At 42.3% G+C, this 22,044-nt stretch overlaps 1 protein-coding gene across 1 annotated transcript in view; it reads left to right on the top strand.

Annotated features, from left to right (window-relative positions):
* The window catches only part of PIGK (phosphatidylinositol glycan anchor biosynthesis class K), a 274,884-nt gene that overhangs the window by 1,937 nt on the left and 250,903 nt on the right, over positions 1-22,044 (top strand). Inside the window, exons 2-3 of the mRNA XM_030206903.1 lie at positions 1,396-1,449; positions 7,889-7,980. Of these exons, the coding sequence (XP_030062763.1) occupies positions 1,396-1,449; positions 7,889-7,980 (146 nt within the window). The remainder of the gene's footprint in view (positions 1-1,395; positions 1,450-7,888; positions 7,981-22,044) is intronic.

Genomic DNA, 22,044 nt, shown 5'->3' with positions numbered 1-22,044 from the left:
TTAAGTTATGCATGTAAGTGCTAGTTGGACAGTAAGGGGACAATGCAGAAAGCTTCCCACAGGGTTACCATGGGTTTAAAAGTGTTTTACTGTTGGATAGCAATTTAGAAAGGTTTCAGTGCGAGTGTTATGAGGAAACCATTACACACACCACATGCAAAATGTGGTGAATTTGTTATTCCGTGGCATGGCGAATAAAAAAAAAAAAGTTTTGGCCACACAGCTAGTGTTGGAAAATTTATGCCAAGTCTGGGGCAACATAGAAAGGTTCATTGAAAGTGTACCAGCACCCCTTCTCTCTTCCCAGCCTGACTACTCTACCCCAGTACTGTTCTGTATCGACTTGATTAAAAAAAAAATTATCCCTGGTGTCTGGTGCCCCCTCCCTGCTGATGCAACCCCCCCCCCAAAAAAAAAATCCCCAACTCATTTGTGTCTAGCAGCACCCTCCCTTCTTCCCACTAGACTGCCAGTGCATTTTTTTGTGACTGGGAGGGGAGAGGCGAGAGGGACTGGGGTGCCACTAGACCACCAGGGCATTTTTTTAATAGTAGGAGGGGGAAGGAAAGGGTTGCGTTAGGAGTGGGTGCCATTAGACACCAGGGATATGTTTTGGGGGGGGGGGGGACTGGAAGAGTTGGGTTAGGAGTAGGGGGTAAGGGACTGATGCATTCTGTGGCATGCTTTTTTTTTTTTTTTTTAAATTAAAAGTCAACCCTTTCTGTCAGTACCTGAGCCAGTCACCACTCAGGCACTGATAGGAAGGGTTGACATTTAGTACCCAGCCACAGATTTCTACTGTGATTTTAATTTTAACATGGCAGTAATTTTCATGCTTATTAGTTTGGGCATTTTGTTGTAATTTTTTGGTGCTAATTTCACAGTAGAGTCTTCACTCTACCGTGAGCCTTTGAGCATCAGCCTCTTAGTGTGTAACTTGCTTAGTGCATAAATACAAGGGTCTTACACAGGGGGAGGTGCATGGATATGTCCAACATTTGAGTACTATAAGTTAAGTGCTAACATGCCTCATTTACAAAAGGATTCAATCTGCTCAAAATTTGCTAGAAGATAACAGTTACATAATGTTGTCATGATGGATACCTCACAAAAGGAACAATCTGCTTAATATCCTCAATCATAGGTTTATATTCCTGTTCAGAAAATCAAGGGATTACTTGTTTGTTAGTGATTGCTTGTTTGTTTTCCCTGGAGCAGTGTATTTGGCTACATCAGGCTTTGTGTCAACTCAGTAAAGATTTTACAAGATTTGGTACATCTTACTTTTTCTTCATATATTTATTATATAAAATATGAATGTATGTATGAAATATGTCAAGTGGTTGTTGTACTAATGTAGTCATGTTTTAATTTAAATCTATTTGATCTTTGCAGCATCAGGCAGAACATTTTTTTAAAAGTGGACACACGAACAATTGGGCAGTTTTAGTAAGTATCCTAGATTTTCTTTCATTTTACTTATTAAAGGTACTATTTACTGAAATGCACTAAGTATTTAATGTGGCTTTTAACACTTGCTAACAGTGTTGTAACCATGGCCATGTAAAAATTCATATTAAGAGGTGTGGAATCATGAGGACTGCAACTTGCAGTTAACATAGAGGTCATTGCCATGGGTTGACTGCGAATGTTGCAGATTATGTAATACAATTAGCTACACTTCCAGAACTGTAGCTAGTTGCATTCCATATTATTGGCTGTGACACTTATTGCACTTTACAATTATTTTTTAGCATTACCTGTAAGGCTGCCTTCTCAACAGTTACTAGAGAGTTATTGCATGTGATGCACCTTAATGTTGACTGTTGATGCACATTAGGTGCAAATCCTTAGTGCAGTTTAATAAATGGGCACCTTAATTCACTGAAGTAACAAGAACTGAACATTTCAGTAATAGAATTCCCAGTTTTTGCTTTATGTTTAAATCATATTTATTAAGAACATGTCAAAAGATACAGAAAACTGCAGAATTTTCCATATCAATAAGCAAAATAAACAAGCTTCCAAGCACAGATTAATTAAAAAAGAAACTAAAGAACACCCCCTGCCCCCCCATCCCCACCCCTTCCCTTTAAACCAACTGCTACACATTATACTAATTCAATTTTCTGCTGCAGGCTGGAGTGTTGCGCAAAAGCATTCCCAAATTCTCTGAAAGCTCTCCCTGTGCACTGATGAAATGTCGGCGATCTCCAGATGTTCCATGGAGATCAAAGTGTTCATGTGAATTCTCTAAGTTGCCAAAGTAGGGGCTGCGGGTGTCCGCCAATGAAGTAAAATTATTACCCGTTGTACTACCAAAACCAAGTGGCATAAGAACCCTTGAAGTCCACATAGGAGGGGTCAAGGAAGTCGGAAAACTGCAAACATCAATGAAGGATGTAAGGGAACTGCATGGCCTCACTGTGGTGCCGCATTGCCCAAGAAGGTTTGATTAAGTGGACAGCTCCAAAACATATGTCCAAGTGTTGCGGGAATATGGGTTGCTTGTGGCACACGCTCCAGATTCAGTAAATGCCCATTTGCGAGCAAGGTCTGGTGATATGTATAAGCGAAGGGGAAACTGATATTGTAGCTCTCAAAACGACATATTGCTAAAGCGCCGCTGAGTACTTCGCACATAGTCTCTGTCCAGGGCACTTCTCTGTGTCCAGGGCACTACGTCTCTCTCTTTCTTTCCCTCTGCCCACCACCATCTTGAGCCCCAGAGTACAGGGCTCTGGGGGCTGGCAGCTTCTCTCCCTTCCTTTCTCTCTGCACACCTATATACCTCTTGCAGCAAAGCCCCAAGGCTTCTCTCTTCCTCTGAACAAACACCCTATCCTTTCTTTCTCTTACTCTAAACACACACCGAGAGACAGCCTTGTACCCTTTTACCTGTACTAAATGCTATGAACCTATACCTATATGCAAATATAATATACTTTATATATCCAAACCCGTGTGGATTGCGTATTCTTTGAGAACCCACTGCCTCTGTGAACTGGACCCGGGACCAACCCTAGACAACGATTGCTGACATGGAGGAGTGGCCTAGTGGTTAGGGTGGTGGACTTTGGTCCTGGGGAACTGAGGAACTGAGTTCGATTCCCACTTCAGGCACAGGCAGCTCCTTATGACTCTGGGCAAGTCACTTAACCCTCCATTGCCCCATGTAAGCTGCACTGAGCCTGCCATGAGTGGGAAAGCGCGGGGTACAAATGTAACAAAAATAAAAAGCTGGGCTCTAGTAAGTTCAAATGATAAATTCTCTGACCAGTGATAAGCCAAACAATCAAAATCAAGGTCTTCTGTAGAGTACTGCAGATATTGCAGCATGCAACAGGCTATGAATATTTTGGCCATTATTTTAAGGCCTGTAGAGGAGATTCCTTTCGGATCGGTCCAGACATCTGAAGTGATTCTTGAGCTGGCCAGAGGTCCTTTCTAAGATGATGCGGATACTTTTATGCCTCTTGTTGTACCCTCTTCGCCTCATTTTGGGGGTGGATTGTGGGAGTCATGAGCTTTGTTCGCTGGGGGGGGGGGGGGTAGCCTCTGTCACCTGTGGGAAGAAGCAGAATTACAGACATGGGTGTGTATTGGCTGGTATGGTGACCTTACGGAAGTGGGGTAATGATTGGGGTTGTGGCAGCATCTAGAGGGAGGGAGTGTTGCGAAGGTTAGGAGGTGGGAGGGGGTGTGGAGTTTGGGAATCCTTGTACTGCTTACCTAGGTGCCAGCTGCCAGTAATCTCCCTTCGATCAAACCTGTGGCAGGTTCCTGAATGCTGAAGGATACAGGCATTGTGGGTGGAGCCTGGATAGCAGGAATACACGTCCGCAATCTTCTTGGCATCACACATGACCTGCATGTTCATGGAGTGAAATGATTTTCTATTCCTGTAAGTCTCTGTGTGCCTGGGGGGGGGGGGGTGTGTCTGAGTGCAACTTGTGTGCAGTTGATGATGCCCGTTATTGAGGGGAAGCGGTCAATGCTATGTTTTTCTGGAATGCCTAAGCAGTAGTGGGGAAGATAATATAGTGTCTTGGTGCAAATGTATTTGAAGTTGGTTGAGTATGAAGATTTGTATATGAAGCCTTGACATTTGGGAAAGTGAAGGTTGAGATAGGTTCTTGTGCCTCTGATAGTGCTGCGTTTAGGTAGTTTTGTTAGATTTGTCATGTATTCCAGTGCAAGTCCAACTCTTATTCTGTAGGCGAGAGAGCATATCTTGAAGGATACCTGTGCTTTGATGGTAGTCAGTGAAGGTTTTGGAGTAGTGGTCTGGTGCTTTCGAATTGTTTTTTTCCGTAGATAACTCTTGCTGCTGTGTTTTAAGCTGTTTGTAATATCTTTAGTATTGTTCCTTGCGTCTGGCATAGATTCCGTTGCAATAGTCAGAGTGGGCAAGGTCCATGGATTGAACTAGTGTGCGGAATACTTCTCTTGAGAAGTAGTTTTTAATGTTTTTCAATTTCCACATGGTTTGGAACATTTTGTTCATAGCATTTGAGATTTGTTTGTCGTAAGGTCAAATTTCGGTCTATGGTGACTCCTAGGATTTTTAGATTGTCAGATATTGGGAGGGATGTACCCATGACAGAGATGTTTGGGAAGTGGTTGATATTGTGAGGTGATGTGATTATCAAGCATTGTGTTTTGTCTTTGTTTAGTTTGAGCTTGAACGTTGATGCCCAAGATTCCATTATGTTTATGCCATCTGTAATCCTGGTTGTGTTTTCGTGTAGATTCTTATACATGTCATCTGCATGTATGAGGAGGTTGAATCCTTGTTTGGCTAGAGTTCGAGCCAGGGGGATCATCATTAGGTTGAACAATATTGGTGAGAGTGGCGAGCCTTGTGGTACCCCACATTTAGCTTCCATGGAGGGGGGAAAAAGGAATTTATTTTCACTTGGTAGGATCTAGTAGTTAGGAATCCTAGGAGCCATTTGAGCACTTTTCCTCCTATGCCGATTTTGTCGAGTACTCTTTTGAGGATTTGATGGTCGACCATATCAAATGCACTTGACATGTCATATTGTAGTTGGAGGATTTTTTTTTCCATAGGTGATTTCTTTTTTAAAGTTGGCCAGTAGTGTGATCAGTACAGTTTTGGTGCTGTGATAGGATCTGAGGCCTGATTGTGATTTGTGGCATATGGAAAATTTGCTGATGTATTCAATTAGCTGGTTGGTTACTATGCCTTCCATTATTTTGGTTGTTAGAGATATGGATGTAACTGGCCTATAGTTTGAGGTGTCGATGTTTTTCTTGGTGTCTTTAGGGATTAGTGTGAGCAGTATGTTGCCTATTTTCATTGGAAATTGGCCTTTTTGGAATGTGTAGTTGAGGTGGGATGTGAGGAGTTCTAAGCACCTGTCATGGGCGACTTTTAGTATGTTGTTGCGACATGTCTCTAACATTCAGTACGCGGAGGAGATCCCTTCCAAACTCTCATCCACCTCCAGCAAGGCGTGAGTCACCAAAGCATTCACTGCATCCGTTTTTGGCATGCAGTGTCTCACCACCACAGGTGTAACCCCTTTGATCCTAGAAATATCACTTTGCACACCTCCACCTACTGCACCTCATAAGACCCGGCACCAGCTCCCACACCAGCACACAGTCATGAGACACACACCAGCTGCCTAAAACACTCGCTGTCCCACCACCAGCAAACAGTCCTGACACACACAACTGCAGCACTGAACACTCACTCTCCCACCATTTATTTATTTTATTTATGCATTTTTGTGTCCCACTGTTATCCAAAAACAGGTTTCGGTTCAAAGTGGCTTACAATTTACGTTTGGTGAGTTACACCATCAACACACAGTCCTGACGCACATATAGCTGCAGCACTAAGTACAGTGACAAACTGGGAGTGGACAAACAGAGGAAGAATGAGAGACAAAGGACAAGCAGGTAGGGAGGCATAATGGGATGAGTTAGGGTTTGGTGAAGGAAGTGGGCGAGATACAGAGTAAGGGATGGGTGTGGCTGGGGGGCCTAGCAGGTGTGGGCAAGGAGTTGAGACACGGGTTGCAAGGCAGGAAATATGAGGGTCAAAAGGTTCAGCCTGAGGCAAAACACACAAAGGTAATAAAGCACTCAGCATCTCTCCACTCATTCTCACAAATGACCACTTTCACCTCTCCACTCTCCAACTCGGCAAAATCACAAATGAGTCTAAAGACCAGTTTGGCCTTACCCTAGATGCTTTTAAAGCAGGTCTAATTCCGAAGGTTTTTCTTTCCACCCCCAGGAAGTCATTTTGCTATCTGTTATGGGCAGAAAACGTTCATCATGTAATACTGCCCATGTCATGCCTCCCCCCCCCCCCCCAGGAGCATTTTCTTTTAGGTGACTAGCGGATTTGAACTCCAACTCCAACGAAGCCAACACCTACAGAAGGTGATCTCTCCACAGGAGAAACAAAGGTTGTGCGGAGACCGTGTTCGACAGAGAAGGTTGTGCGGAGATACATTGTATTCGATTTCTCAGCAAGCAGACAAATGACTATTGGTCTTTTGTTCTGCCACATTATTTTTGTATTGAAAATCAATAGACCCCTGACGCAGGCCTCTACGGCCGAAACACGAATCGTGTTGGGTTGTTTTTATTGATTCAAAATAAAAGACCTTGTTTAGGAAAACACCAGCTGTGAGAGGACTCTTTTTGGATCCACTGTGTGTTGGTGTTGACTAGCAGATTTGAACAGCGTTTTTTAAAATTAAACTCTAGACTTTTTCCTGTGAGGAAAAACATATCTGCCTGTTATGCCATTTTTTGGCCGAAAATGAGTCCCTAAACTAAAATATATTTGGAAGGTTCCCTTTTAACTGTTTCCATGGGCTTTCTTGAATCCAGTCATCATGTTACGAGTAAAAGCCCAGAAACATAGATGATAGCAAATAGGGACCAATATGTGTATCTAGTCTGCCCAATTATCTTCCCCTTCCCCCCTCTCTCTGTTTTTTTTAAAAACTTTGTTGGTTATATATATACATAAACTCTGATATTTAAACCAAAATTAGCACCCTCCATGCATTTAACCTAATCTTTAAGCCCTGTTTGTATCACTGTCCTCCGTATTTGTTCCAAACATATGTAATAGTATTAGCCTTCACTATGTCCTCTGGTAGATCATTCCAGACTTTGTCATCTTCTGTTTTGGTTATTATGTCCAATATTTAATAAATACCCAGGCCCCATCCACATGTTTTATAATAGTACAAGTAGGTCCAAAAACATGTTGTCCATGGCTTCTTTGGAATCGTATTTATATTATTACTGCTGAAGGGTTGTAACCGTGGCTTGTTATACCAACCTTCTTTGAAACGTAAAGAAGCTGTGCCTCTGACATTAAGTTTGAAACCATGGTTGTTCTGTTCAGGTCATCCACCCTTCTTGGAGGTCAGATGTAGTCATGCCTCTCTGTTCTTTGCTCACTCAATTGTATTTTCCCCATTCCCTTGTTTCTTCTCTTTGTTACTTTCCTCCTACCCTTACTACTTCAATAGATGTTTGTCCAAGAATGTTGAAATTTTATCACAGTTGCGATTGTCACTACTTCAGGTTATTGGTTATTCCAAGGATCTACCACCCTCTTAGTAAAGAAATGTGTTTTGGTGTTTGATCTTTGAAAATAATACAGTCCTTTGTCATATTGGACTTGTTTTACTCCAGTGTTCTTGGGGTTCAGTAAACTCCTCCAGGAAGTACAGGACTAAGGATGAAGTTTACCACAGATTTTCTGTGGACATACTCTAGTGCCATAAGAAAAAGTTGTAGCTATAGCAGTAATGCGATGGTCAGTATGTATTAAAAAATTATAATAACCTCTTGTTTCTGGTTTTTTTTTGTTTGTTTACTCTTTAAGGTATGCACATCTCGATTCTGGTTTAATTATCGTCATGTGGCCAACACTCTCTCAGTGTACAGAAGTGTCAAAAGGCTGGGCATTCCTGATAGGTAAGAAGCATCTGAAGCGTATAATTATAGGAGCAGCATATTATCTTTAATTGAAAGCATGCTACAGGATACTTGTAATTGTAGGTGAAAAATCAACAATTATTCAAGTTCCATGTTGAAATGATTAATTTACAAATTTCTTTTGGAACTACTAATAAACCTACTAATAAACATATCCTGAGGTAAATTGCAGATAATTGCAGCAGGATTGCCGCCTTATTTATTGGGATTTATTAACCACCTTTATGAACAGACCACCCAAGGCAGTGTACAGCAGGTATAGTGTAACATAAAACTTACAATTTGTTAACAGCATAACAATAGTAAAAATGGCCTAATATGTGAATACAATAAATGAGGTAAACTTGAGAACAGCAAATTAAAACCTAATAAATAGGACTATCATGAAACAGTATGAAAAATATACACATTTAATAGCACTGATATTTAAATAATGTCAGCATAATAGTAATGAAACATCTAATAAGCAGACATTAGATCATTCAGATAGCATAGATATGATGCTAATGCTTTTCTACAACACAGCTTACCATGTAGCCAAGGTACATTAAAAATCACTCCAAAGTAGGAGGACAAGCCTTACTGTGGTATTCTTTTCAGAATTCTTCTTTGTTATAAAAGACATCCAAGGCCTAGTCTTCAGCTGCTATCCTGCTCAATGTTTTTGCTCTTGGCCATTGAGCTGCCTGTTGGTTTTCCTCTCACCAGACATTCAGGAATCCTAATCTCTACCAGTTTTGGAAACTTAAGTTAAAAATTCATTTTGTTCATGTAACTTATCTGTTCACGTGTATGTAAGACAGGTTAGGGCTATTCTGTAAGGCACATGAGTAAGGAACACTAAGGGGGGCCCTTTTACTAAAGCTTAGCACTTGCTAATTGACATTAGTGTGCGCTAAGTGCTACATGGCCCACCAGGTTGGAATGCTGGTTATGGACTTCTGCAGTATTACACAATTGTAGTACCAGTTCTGCCGTGAAAAGAGTTGAGAGTTAAGTTTCCTCTTTCTCTTCACGTCTTACGAATTCTTGTCTTTCTCTCATTTGGTCTCTTCCTTCCATATGTGCATCTCTCTCCACAGCTTATTTTTTTCTCACTTCTAATTCATACCCTCTCTGCCATTTCCTTCCCTCTCCTATCTCCTCTTTCTGCCTTTTCTCACCTTCATGTCTTTTTCTTTAGCATGACCCCATTTCCTCTCTAAGCTTCGTCCTTTCTGAGTCCAACACATCTTTTCTTCTAGTCCTCTGTCTCATTCAGCTCCTCTGTTTGCGTTTTGTTCTCTCTCCCAGATCATTTCTCCTTCTTCAGCTCTCCTCCCCATCTTGGAACAGGTCTTTTCCCATTCATCTTACCCTCACAGCCTGTATGCACTCCTCTCTCACAGTTTATTGTTTGTTACAATGTACTATACTGCTTGACTTTATCAGAGCCCAGCAGTTTACAAAATTAAAACAACAATATAAAACACACAAAATCAGAAAAGGAACCACAATAATATAAAAGAAAAGCATGTAAAGCAAGCACACAAGAGTCAGCCCCCCCCCCCCCCCCCCAACCGACCAACAAACAAAAAAACCCTAAAAAGGTACACTTACTGAGATCTATATCCCAGTCCCCAAGTGGCCCAAACGCTGCAACAAAATAATGGAACTTCAGTAATGACTTAAATTTCCTCAAAGAGCATTCAGCCCAGAGCTTCCTGGGAAGACTATTCTACAACGTTGGTGCTAAAAAAAAAGGAATGTAGGCTTGCACATGGATTCCCAGCGAGCCTTGACAATATAGGAACCTCCAAACCACAGTCGGAAACTGATCGTAGCACCATACCCCATACATAAGGCAATACCAAGTCAGCAATATATGATGGCCTCTTGTCAAAGTTGGCCCTGTGTGCTGGTAACTTAAATTCACATCTATAAAGCACAGGGAGCCAATGGCAATGAACAAAAAGTATTTTTGAATGATCAGTTCTGCGAGCCTTCCTTAGAACACAAATGGCTATGTTCTGTAAAGTTTGCAATCTTTTCATATTATCCTCGGTGGTCCTAGTTTATGCTACATTTCCATAGTCAATGTGGAATAGCAGTCACGGTGTGAAAAGCTGCCTAAAAAAAAAAAAAGTCTAGCTGACCGAAGCGGCTGCAGCTTAAAGAAACCTCTCCTTACCCCTGCAGAGCTTTGATCTGTAATAGAAAGTTGAGAGTCAAACAAAACACCCAGATATTTAAAACTATCAACCACCCTAATCAGAGAACCCAGAAGTATAGGAGCTAAAGAAGGGTGACATAAACACCTAGTGAACCAGCAAGTTGTTGTCTTTGACACATTTAGGACCAGGCGATGCCCATTAAATCAACTGGAAATAGCCTCCATACCTGCTCGCAAAGGCTTTAAATCAGGTACATGTACAGAGATTTTAGTTACCAACAAAATATCATCCTGTCCCAGAACCTTGAATCATAGCAGGGGGCAAATAAACATGAAAAAGCTGACCCTTTTGGGACACTACACCTTATCAGTTCTAGAGAGAACCTGCAAAAGACCTGTTAATGAGAAGAAACCATGCCAACACAGTACCTCCCAAACCCATTGACCCCAGACAATAAAAGCTGATGTTCTACCAAGTTTAAAGCTAATGTTAAATCCAGTGACACAAGTCAGAGCTACATGACTACTGTCTAGAATACCATACTATGATAGGCCGGGAATGTTGTCTCAGTACTGAAACCTGAATGGAACCCTGATTTTTAGGATAGACTAAATTAGACTCCATTAAACCAGTTAGCTGTCATACACTACCTTTTCTACTAATTTGGTTAGGAAACACAAATTTGATATCAGTTTTTAGTTTGCTGGATTTAAAGAATCCGCTGAGCTGACCTTGAGCAATGGTCAAACTATCACTTATTTCCGTCCTGCAGGAACCAAACCAGCAGACACGCTCCGATTTACCATCAACCACACCAGCAGAAGTAAGCCACGTACCATTGCCAACTTGAGGGCAAAGGATCAAGTGGGCAGTAAGTACCCCTCATAGTGGAAAACAACTTAGTAAGGGACTGCAATGAAACTAACTGAAAACACTGCCAGTCTGTATCACAAAAGGAATTTTGTGTACTTAACAACCTCAACAGTAGATTTAAAATCCTCCTCCTGACCAGAAACACATGCTGAATCAGCCAACAAGACTGGTCTCCAGTTGTCCAGCCCAGCTTCAAAAAAGCTTATCTACCTTCTGAATAAAGTAATCCATCAGACAATCTGTGGAGGGTAAGGGACACGGTATCAGATCTCACCCCTCCCTGCAATTTGGAAATCAAAGAGAACAGCTTCTGAGCAGGATTAGAAATTTTTTTCACAATAGCTGAATAATAGTTCCTTTTTGCCTCCTTTACCTGAGCATTATAAAATCTATGCAAACTTCTACATCAAAGCCTCATGTCGGGAGTTTGGTGCTTCCACCACTCCTGGCACCTCTCCCATGACCCAGCTTCTCTTCCTCTTACTAGATCTTCTCTCTCTCTCCCAGGCAGTAACCCCTTTCAGTTCCCTTCAGTACATCCTAGTCCCTCTATTTGCACCCTGATAGCTTTTCTCATTCCTTTCCATTTTCTCCATCTGTCTACATGTCCTCCTGTTGTCATTGGCAGATACAGGCATGAAGTGTACCTGTCATACACCCTGCAGCAGTTTCTTGTATGAAGGAGAAAACCTCTTTATACATTTACTGGGTTCTGTCATATATAGATAACACAAGCACTGCTATTTCTCTGGGATAATATATAATTCTATTACGTAGCTTCCCACTGTTCCAGAACCTGTGGGATAATTGTGTCTAACAACCAGTAGCTAGAGATGGAGAACTGAAAATTGAGCTGAGATATATCTTTCTTGGCATCCAGTCCAGCTCCCCAGTATTTTCTGTCTCCAGCAGGTGGATGGATACACATTTCAGCCTCTGGTTCTGAGTGCTTTGCTCCTGGTCCATTTGAGCTTTGTGGGTGACTTGAGTCTGCAGAGTCATATCTGGAGGTCTTCAGATCCCCTGTCTCTGGTGCCCCACGAATTTACTGCTTCCTTCCCTTGAACTCTCCCCTGTTTCCTATGGAGCTCTACTTTTCCAACAGCTTAAAAAACAAAAAGAAAATAAAAAAAGGAAAGAGGTTTACTGGAGAGAGTGGGACAGTATCAGTCCTAAGCCTTTCTCATCTGTGATAAGACTTGTGGAGCTTGGGGAGGGGGGGGAGCAGCTGGCAGTCATAAGTCCAACTAAAGTTTAACTCGTAACTGCTCAGAGGGCTGCAAGTTCTACTTGGTGCAGGTGAGGAATCCTGACTGACTGCTTGAGACGCGCGTTATGCTGCGCTTGAGAACGTTGGGGTGAATGACGACTCTCACAGAGGCAGTTAAGCGATGTTCCTGCTGGCCGGCATTGGGGCATTGCAGTGTGTGCAAGCCGGGAACCCCATGGGCCGCGGAGGACACGGTCAACAGCAGCGTGTTTTTAGATTTGGCACGGTATCCGTGGAGGCAGATATTTACAAGGCAGCGATTTGGTTGATGCTGCATACCTTTGCCAAACACTATGGGATGGATGTTGTGGCGCGCTCAGAAGCCAGCTTTGGGGCTTCAGTCCTCAGGGCAGTGGTGCCAGGTTTTGGAATAGTGGAAATCTGCATAATGGAAGGAGAAATTAGGTCTTACCTGATAATCTTTCCTTTAGATCTTCCCACTATTCCAGAGGCCCACATGAGGTTTCTGAGATGTTGAGTCGGTGTGAAGTAATAGGTCAAATAATGACTGTCACCTTGCAAGGTACTTCTTTTGTGTATCTCTTGTTCTCTACGAGTTGTCCAGAGATGAGAGAGGTTAGTGAGTTGTTTAAGGTTGTTGTGTTTATTCTGAGTTTCTCCTTATTGTTTGTCTGTGTAAATACTGGACTGGATGCCAAGAGAGAGATATATCAGCTCAGTTTCCAGTTCCACCTGCTGGTTGACGGATACAACTATCCCACAGGTTCTGGAATAGTGGGAAGGACTGATGGAAAGAAAATTTTCAGGTAAGGCCTAATTTCTCCTTTCATTATGCATATTGGTGGACAATAATTTAGAATTAGTACATTACACACAATGTCTGATAGAGTATATGACTACAATTCTAGCTACTCTAGCTCCAAATTGCCCCTCCCCCCCAAAAAAGTGGAAATCTTCTAGATGCCTCAGCTGTCACACTGTTGTAGTGCCAGGGCTTCCTTTCTCAGGCTTCGTTGGCATAGGCGGTCGGTGGCCCAACTGTTTGGGGAGGCTAAAGGGGGCGGGGTTATGGATGGGGCCAGGGGCGGGGTTTACATCCATAATCGACTGTCAACACACAGAAAAAAAATAAGTAAAACTAAAATAATCACAATACCTTTTATTAAATTTAGATATTAGATATGTATCATATGTCAAAGAATAAAGTGGTTGCTCAAAGCATATATTAACCACAATTGCTCAACTGCAAAACACTATGCACAACTTTGTGCAAAAACACACTCATAACCTTACTGTACCATAAATATTACACTGGGCAGACCTAATACACCAATATACCACCATACGGAAAATGCAGACCGTCAACAATATGAAACAAGGGATCATAATACCACAATTCTCATGTAGAGCCACAAAACACCCTTTTAGGGTGGATAGTGTTCACAATGAGCTCCCTTTATTAACGACCATATGTAGAACCTTGAAGAGTAGTGTGTCATGATTTAGGCTCTACACCCTTTCTGATGTTTTGGTGCCACCTCAGTAAGGCCAACACACAATCTCTCCACTGCAAAACACTATACACAAACTTGTGCAAAAACACACTCATAACTTTACCAAACCATAACAGCACTAATTCCAAGGTCAGGACGAGCTACAACCATATGCGTGGAAAGGCAGCACTATAATTACACCTGGCTCTAAAACACCAGTACACAGCCTAGTGAAACAAAAAAAACAAAACAAAAAGGGCTGCAAATACTACATGCTAGCAGAATACTGCATCTTGATCACACATGAAAAACACATGACAAGAGATATGACACAAGGAACTAGAAATAAAAAAAATATGAAGGCAAAATACTGAACTGGAAAGTTACCTCAAGAAGTCAGACTCAGGATGCAGCAATACTAGAAAAATTGAAACTTGTATACCTAAACATTATCAGGCTGGGGGGGGGGGGGGGGGTGGAGCGACGAAGGAGCGAACATACAAGGCATCTTTTAAAAATGATTAAGAGTGCTGAACTCCAATCAAGTTATCCCTCCCCAAGCATAATAATGAAGGGATTTAGTTATGACTAGAAGTTCTCACCCATCAATCTGTTACGTAGGGGGGGGGGGGGAGCTGAAGAAGAAACAGGATAAAAGGAGCCGCACGCACGCTTTCTTCAGGGACATCACTCGTGAAAATAAAGCAGAAAACAACCCCTTCCCCCCCAGGCCTGGGGCGCCCACTTACTAGTGCCAACTCTGCCAGAAATTCCCCGCCATTAAGGAAACAGACCCGAGAACACACCAAGACCACCGTCCCAGCCGGAGGGAGAAGCCGGGCCCAAGCAAGCCGGATGTGCTCCCGGCAGCCACTTCCACCCCTCATTCGTCTCCGCTTCGCGGTCGCAATCTCCCTTCAATGTGCTTTAGATCGCCCATCGCTGCCGGTAGCAGCATGCCAACCTTATTATAGCTTGCTTCGGGGCTTCTTGGCCTGACGGCATGACGTGCCCCGCCTCCTCTGACCAGCCTTCCTTATGATGCGTCCAGCCCTCGCGGAAGCAGGAAGGCTGGTCAGAGGAGGCGTGGCACGTCATGCCGTCAGGCAGAGAAGCCCCAAAGCAAGCTGTAATAAGGTTGGCGTGCCGCTACTGGCAGCGATGGGCGATCTAAAGCACATTGGAGGGAGTGAGAGGGATAGATTGTAAGCTCCTTGAGCAGGGACTGTCCTTCCATGTTAACATTGTACAGCGCTGCGTAACCCTAGTAGCGCTTTAGAAATGTTAAGTAGTAGAGACGCTAATTATAGGGACTGCACTGCAGGGAGGGAGTGCGAGGGATAAACGGTGCATTGGGGGTGGGGGGGGGTGGGGCCGGGGGAATGAGAGAGAGAGACGCTTGGGGCTTGCAGCTGCCTCTTATACCGGGCGCCTATGTTCGTTGGTTCCTTCTTCTAGGATCTGAGTTCCTCTGTATTCTGGCAGGATCTCTGGCAAACTCCTTCTGATGATATTCTTCAGGCTTCTATGCTTCCGTTTGTGATCTCTCCTGTTGATATCCTTCAGTGGTTTTTATAGAATGTGTATAGGGCTTCTTGTGGCTGATCTTCCTGTCATAGTCTGGCCTAGGAGATGAGGCTTAAAAATGGTAGGAAACCACTCCTTTTGACAAGTTTCCTGTAGGTGTTGTAGTTTTACTCTTTCTATAGGGTTACTGGCAGCAGCAGGAAGAAGTGTTGGGGAGATTGGCGGAATGTGGAAGAAAGCAAGGGGTACACTGCCCCCAAACTACATGTATTTCTTGATTCACTTTCCCTTTTGACTCATTTTCCAAGTCCTGGTTCTTTTCTTGCTACTGGCATAACACTGTTGGATTGATGTTCACTGGTACTTATTTGGGTAGGAGTGGTTCTCTGGGGCCAGCAATTAATTTTCAGCAGCTTATCCAGATAATACCACTTAAAATATTTACTGACCGCTCTGGCAGTATCATCAATGTTCAGCTGCTAGTACCTAGATAATTATCTGGACAAGTTAGGGCAGTTTAGGTATAGATATCCAGGTACTGGAGCTGAATATTGGTGATTCTCTGATAACTTCAGTACTGTTATGGTCCAGTGTTGAATGTCTGGGTATATGTTTCAGTGCTGAAGCCAGCATTTTAAAGCAACATCAGTCACAGAGTTTAGATTTCAGGAAATGTAATTATTTTAACATGGCCAGCTCCCTTAACCTGCTCCCTGGGAGAAAGTTAACAACATCTCTTAAGGTGGTGGTAACTTTTAATGAGTAATGCAGCTTATAGAATTTCATACAAGCTGCATTATTCATTTTGCATAATAGCGAGCTGCTTTGTGGTGTTGGCAAATAATTCATATTGCAAATTTACATGAGTAAATAGACCCTAAGTTTGTACCTGACACAGTGGAGAGTTGAGTGACTAGTTCACGATCACAAGAAGCATCAGTAGGCTTCCCTAGTTCTCAGTCTGCTGCTCTAAGTACTATATTGGTTATCCATTCTGATGATACCCTGATGTCATGACAAGGGTAATTAAGGCTCCCACAGAATCCTGGGAAAAATGAGTCTTCTAGAATTATTTGTGACTATTATGCAGCGTATAGTTGAGGCTGTTGGAGGCTGTCTGTACAGATCAGATTGGACTGGACCTAATTTAGTTTATTCAAACATTATAACATACTGCCCTTTTTTAAACACACCAGAATTAAATTTATTGCTTACCTTTTCCACTTCTGTACTGGACCTCTGCAGTATGTGAAAGCTACATCATAAACTTGGGTAGTAAGTACTTAAGGTGTGTTGGACTGTCTGTAGGTTGAGACACATTATTAGAGCAGTTTTTCTCATCCCAGTCTTCGGGATACATCCAGCCAGTTAGGTTTCAGGATCTCCACAATGAATGTGCTTGAGAAGATCTGCATGCACTGCCTCCATTGTATGCAAATCTATACCATACCATACAAGCTTATATCCTGCTAATACCTTGCAGTTCAAAGTGGGTAACAAAGCAAGACAAACTAGAGCAGACCTTTGGGATATATACTTAAAAAAGAAACAAAAGAAAATTATGTTAAAACAAATTTCTGAAATAATATTATTTTAACCTTTCTCCTGAATATCTATCTCATACCTATTCATTGTGGAGATCCTGAAAACCTGACTTGCTGGGTGTGTTCAAAGGATTGGGTTGAGAACTGTATTAGAACAACAAAAGAATCTCACCACAGGTGGTGGTGGTGATCATAAGCTTTTGAGACCAGACTATGACAACAAGGCTGAAGGAAGATAAAAAGCATTACAGCTGAGCTAGAAAACAATCAGTTGTTTCTGGGAAAAGTCCAGCTGCTAGAATGCTGTATAAACAGAAATAGCAGTGTGTGCCGACACAGATGCGTTTACTGAGCAGGATTTCTGGTCATACCTTACCTTAACAAAAGGTTTTCAGTTTCTACAAGGTTGTTTCCTGGTAGATTGTCCTTATTTAAATGTAGTGGTTATAAATTGAGGATCAATTTGTAGCAAATGTTGGGTTTTATATGATGATACTGTACATGAAAGTAAGTTCTAAGCAGGAAAAAAATGATCATAAACTAGGTTTTAGTTTTCATCTTTTCATGTAGCCTGTTAGGCTGGGAATTTAATTTGAATGAGACTTATTTCTCTATCTAACTATATAAACGAGAGGTGACCAACTCACCCGCAAATGCGCAGTAGAGACTTCCCTCTCTGTCCCGCCCCCGTGTCAAGACGTGATGACGTCAGAGGACGGAACAGAGAGGGAAAGGAACGCTGCGCTGGAGGCAAGCTGACGAGAGGACTCGCAGAGGAGAGTTGATGGACACGGGGGCAGGGGAGGGGAGGGCAGGAGGGTTGCTGGACATGGGTGGATGAAGGGGAGGGGACAGAAGGGTCGAGAGGACTTTTGCTGGACATGGGAGGAGGGCAAGGGAGAGAGGAGGGTTGCTGGGCATGGGTGGATGGAGGGGAGGGCAGGGGAGAGAGAACGGTTGCTGGGCATGGGGGAGGGCAGGGGAGAGTGAAGGGTTGCTGGGCATGGGTGGATGGAGGGGAGGGCAGGGGAGAGGACGGTTGCTGGACTTGGGGGGAGGGTAGGGGAGAGAGGAGGGTTGGTGGACATGGGTGGATGGAAGGGAGGCCAGGGGAGAGAAGAGGGTTGCTGGATATGGATGGATGGAGGGGAGGGGAGGTCAGGGGAGAGAAGAGGGTTGCTGGACATGGATGGATGGAGGGGAGGTCAGAGGAGAGAAGAGGGTTGCTGCACATGGATGGATGGAGGGGAGGGCAGGTCAGGGGAGAGAAGAGGGTTGCTGCACATGGATGGATGGAGGGGGAGGGCAGGGAGAGAGGAGAATTGTTGAAAATGGATGGAGGGAAGGGAAGACAAGAAGGAGATGCACATGGATAGAGGGGAGACAGAAGAAATTCTGGACATGGATGAAGGGGAGGGAACACAGAGGAAGGAGATACACATGGATGGATGGGAAGGGAGAGAGAAGAAATGCTGGACATCCATCTAATTTTTCTTCGGCTGTTCCACTACATTGTTAAAAACAAAACTCGCCTGTTTTAACGGGCTTAACGGCTAGCAAATTCTCAGATTCTATGGGAGGATGACTCAAACATTATATGTGATTCAAGCACTATGAAAAGGTAAATTGGGGACTTTCTTACATAAAACTCAGGAAAGCTGGGAAATTGGGTTCCTTTTAAGCTTTTGCATATGTTTTCCAGTCAGTAACTATGCTATAGTCACAATTCTAGTGGAAAACCAGAAATGGTTTAGGGATTTTGCTTTTATTATGCTTGATTACTTTTGAATTCTGAATATATATGATGGTTTGAGCAGAGAAAGGTGAGCATGATTATAGTAGAGATGTAGCTGTGTTAGTCTAGAGCAGTAAAAAATGACAGAGAAACATGAACTTTTAAGGGCAAGAGCCTATGTCAAAAGATTCTACTAAACATCAGATCATTTTGCCTTCTCGTGTTTGGTCTTTGTAAGATTTTAAGGTACAGATGCTATATTATAAGATGAACTGGTAACCTATGTTAAGAGCGGTGGAAAACCATTGTGGCTGGAGGGGCCAACAAAACCAATCTTTGGGATTGCCCACAATCTCTCTAGTTGTTGATTCTTTGTTGGGCAAAATAGTGGTCAGTCCAGAGCTCAAGGAGCTCATCCCATTCTGTTGCCTATGGTCTAAATATTATGAAAAACCTGCAATTTAAGAGCCAAATGCACTGAGCATTTTTTTTCCATAGACAAAAATGGCCTTGTGTATTTTAGCCTGGAGAATATTATTAAATAATGATTTTGTCTGTTAACTGCAGTCCCAAAGGAAATCATATAAAGCAAACAAACAGCTTGTTTGGGCATATGACTGCATGCACCACATGCATGGGTTGAAGAATTGATTAGTAGATAGGAAAGAGGCATTTCATATTACATTTTCATTTAACCTACCCTGATTTTTAATTTAGCTGTGCTGTTCTTCTCAGATTTCTAAACAAAAATGAAACAACTTGGTGAAAAAAGCTGATCTGCACAGCTCCAAAGCCTGCATTATTTTCTCATGTCCGTCAGTCACATCTTTCAGTGCTGGTAGAACTTTTCTTTTCTTCCTTTGATGGAGCAAGAGCTGGTAATCCTGCTGATTTCAGGCACCTCTGCCAAGCTCTTATTGGTGCTGCCTTCTTTCTGAGCTGTATTGCTCCAATTGGTCAAGGATATTTGAGATGTGCTAACCCCATGGGTCAGCCACATTTTTGGATCAAATTCCATAGGATAATGGGGTTCTTGATAATAACCAGCCATGAGGAGCATCCCTAAGAGAGGCAGTGAACACTGGGGGGGGGGGGGGGGGGGGGGGAGGGAAGCTGTGCTAGGAAACGGAGGCAGCCTTCCAAAGTGAACCAGCTTCATTAGTGCTTAAATTTGCTTCTTCCTAGCATTCTGCTTTCATCTGAATGTTGGCATTGCAAGCAGTTTCAAAATAGAGATCAGTGTGTTGGAAAGATTTTGTGTGCCACTGTGGGGCATGTGGGTCTTGCAGATCTCCTGAGATAAGCAGTCCCCAAACTTCATTAATAATCCAAGCATATTCTATTGATTGGGGTTTATTGCTTGACAAATATAGATCGTGAAGATTTGCTCTACTTTGGGGAGTTTTCAATGTTTTATTTACTATATTTGTTCTTTTAGTATGTGATTTTAGAGGAAATAATCAGCAGAAGCAAGGGCATTTCTGATGAAAGTTAAAGTAGGACTCCCTGTTATATGGCTCACTTTGTGCTGTTTGGGGCATGCTGGGGTTAAGAGGAAGTGTTTTTTTTTTTTTTAAACCGATGTGCTGTTCGCTGAGAGTTTAATAAAGCATAACAATAAGATGTAACATAGTAGATGAGGGCAGAAAAAGACCTTTCACGGTCCACCCAGTCTGCCCAACAAGATAAACTCACATGTGCCATTTTTTGTGTATACCTTACCTTGATTTGTATCTGTCTTTTTCAGGGCACAGACTGTATAAGTCTGCCCAGCACTATCCCCGCCTCCCACCACCAGCTCTGGCACAGACCGTATAAGTCTGCCCAGCACTATCCCCACCTCCCAACCACCAGCCCTGCCTCCCACCACCGGCTAAGCTTCTGGGGATCCCTTCCTTCTGAGCAGGATTCCTTTATGTTTATCCCACGCATGTTTGAATTCTGTTACCGTTTTCCTCTCCACCACTTCCCGCGGGAGGGCATTCCAAGCATCCACCACTCTCTCCGTGAAATGCATCAGTCTTTGAAAGATACTTTGTTATATAATTAATTTAACGTCTACAGAGATTTAAAAAAGAAACCAATGGGTTTCTTTGAATGGTGATGTGGGCATGGCTTGACTGTGACATCTGTAACGTGGGGTTGTTATAACAGAGGACTAACCTAGGAGTTGGAGCAGCAGACTGAGAACCAGCAAAGCTAATGCTGCCACTTACACTTTTTGTGGTCTGGTGCAAGTCACTTTACTCGCCACTACTTCTGGTACAATTTAGCACCTGAACTGTAACTTGCCTTGAGCTCTGATTTGGAAAGATAAGTAATTAAATCTAAAAATTCATAGTATAAATCCATAATGTTACGTGACGATTCCCTTCAGTCTTAATGAGCATGCGTTAATGTTCAGATTCAGGAAAATGGATCTGTTATATCTTGCACTGGTTTACTCAAAGATATGGAATAGTACTGTTACTAAGGACAACAACCCTTAGAGACACTAAAGATTAAGTACATTGAATTGCTACCCACAAATTTCCTCTTTCACTGCAGTGCCATGCTCAGTTTGTCTATATACATAGAAATATGACAGTATATCTTGAATCTTCTTGAGTAATACAGAGGGTAAGAAAAGCGTGATTTTTAGATCTGTTATTTCACAGTTCTTTGTTCTTCACTTCTTTTATTTTAAATCATACTCTTTAGTTTTCTGTATATCTAATAGGTAGTAAGATTTCCACTTTTATTTTAATTATTCCATTTGAAATTCAATGAGTTTAGCAAAGCATTAAAAACGAAGAGATAATTAGTTCTAATAGTCTGGTTACTTCATAGCTCTCTTCTCCTGGTACATTTTATTTCTTACATTATAGTAAGGCTTCAGGTTCAGACATCTAACTTTTGCTTACTCATAGCTTGCTGTGGTGTATGTGCTTTATATACCTTAGGGCCCTGTTTACTAATCTGTACTGTAGGTGCGCTAACGATAGAGACGCCCATTATATTCCTATAGGTATCTCTAGCATTAGCACACGCTAAAATATTTGCGTGCATACAATGTGGCTTAGTAAACAGGGCCCTTAGTTAAGGAAGATATATTTTATTTTATTTGTATTTATTTATTTTTAAAACTTCTAACCCGCTTACAACCTAACTGGCTGCCATAAAAATGTACATATTAAAAACCACTACACAAACATCAAACAAAAACATAGCACCACATACTGTCTCCATCATTATAACTGACCAGTACTGCTGTATGTACTCTCCCTTAAAACAGTTCAACAAAACTGAACAAAAAGCTGCGTTTTTAACAATTTCTTAATCACATTAGTGGGAGTGATTAAAGAGCTGCAGTCAAAAATCTTGAACTGTAATACCGCCTTAGGTTTATTGTTTATCATTTATTGAGTTTTAATGTCCCGCCTTTCACAGCAAATCAAAGCAGTGTACAATAAAATGTGAAGTAAAAGAAGAATGCCATTAATGACAG

This window comes from Microcaecilia unicolor, chromosome 6, assembly GCF_901765095.1.
Source record: "Microcaecilia unicolor chromosome 6, aMicUni1.1, whole genome shotgun sequence".
Classification (NCBI taxonomy): domain Eukaryota; kingdom Metazoa; phylum Chordata; class Amphibia; order Gymnophiona; family Siphonopidae; genus Microcaecilia; species Microcaecilia unicolor.
Note: the sequence above shows the minus strand (reverse complement) of the source record. Positions and strands in the feature narration are given on the sequence as shown.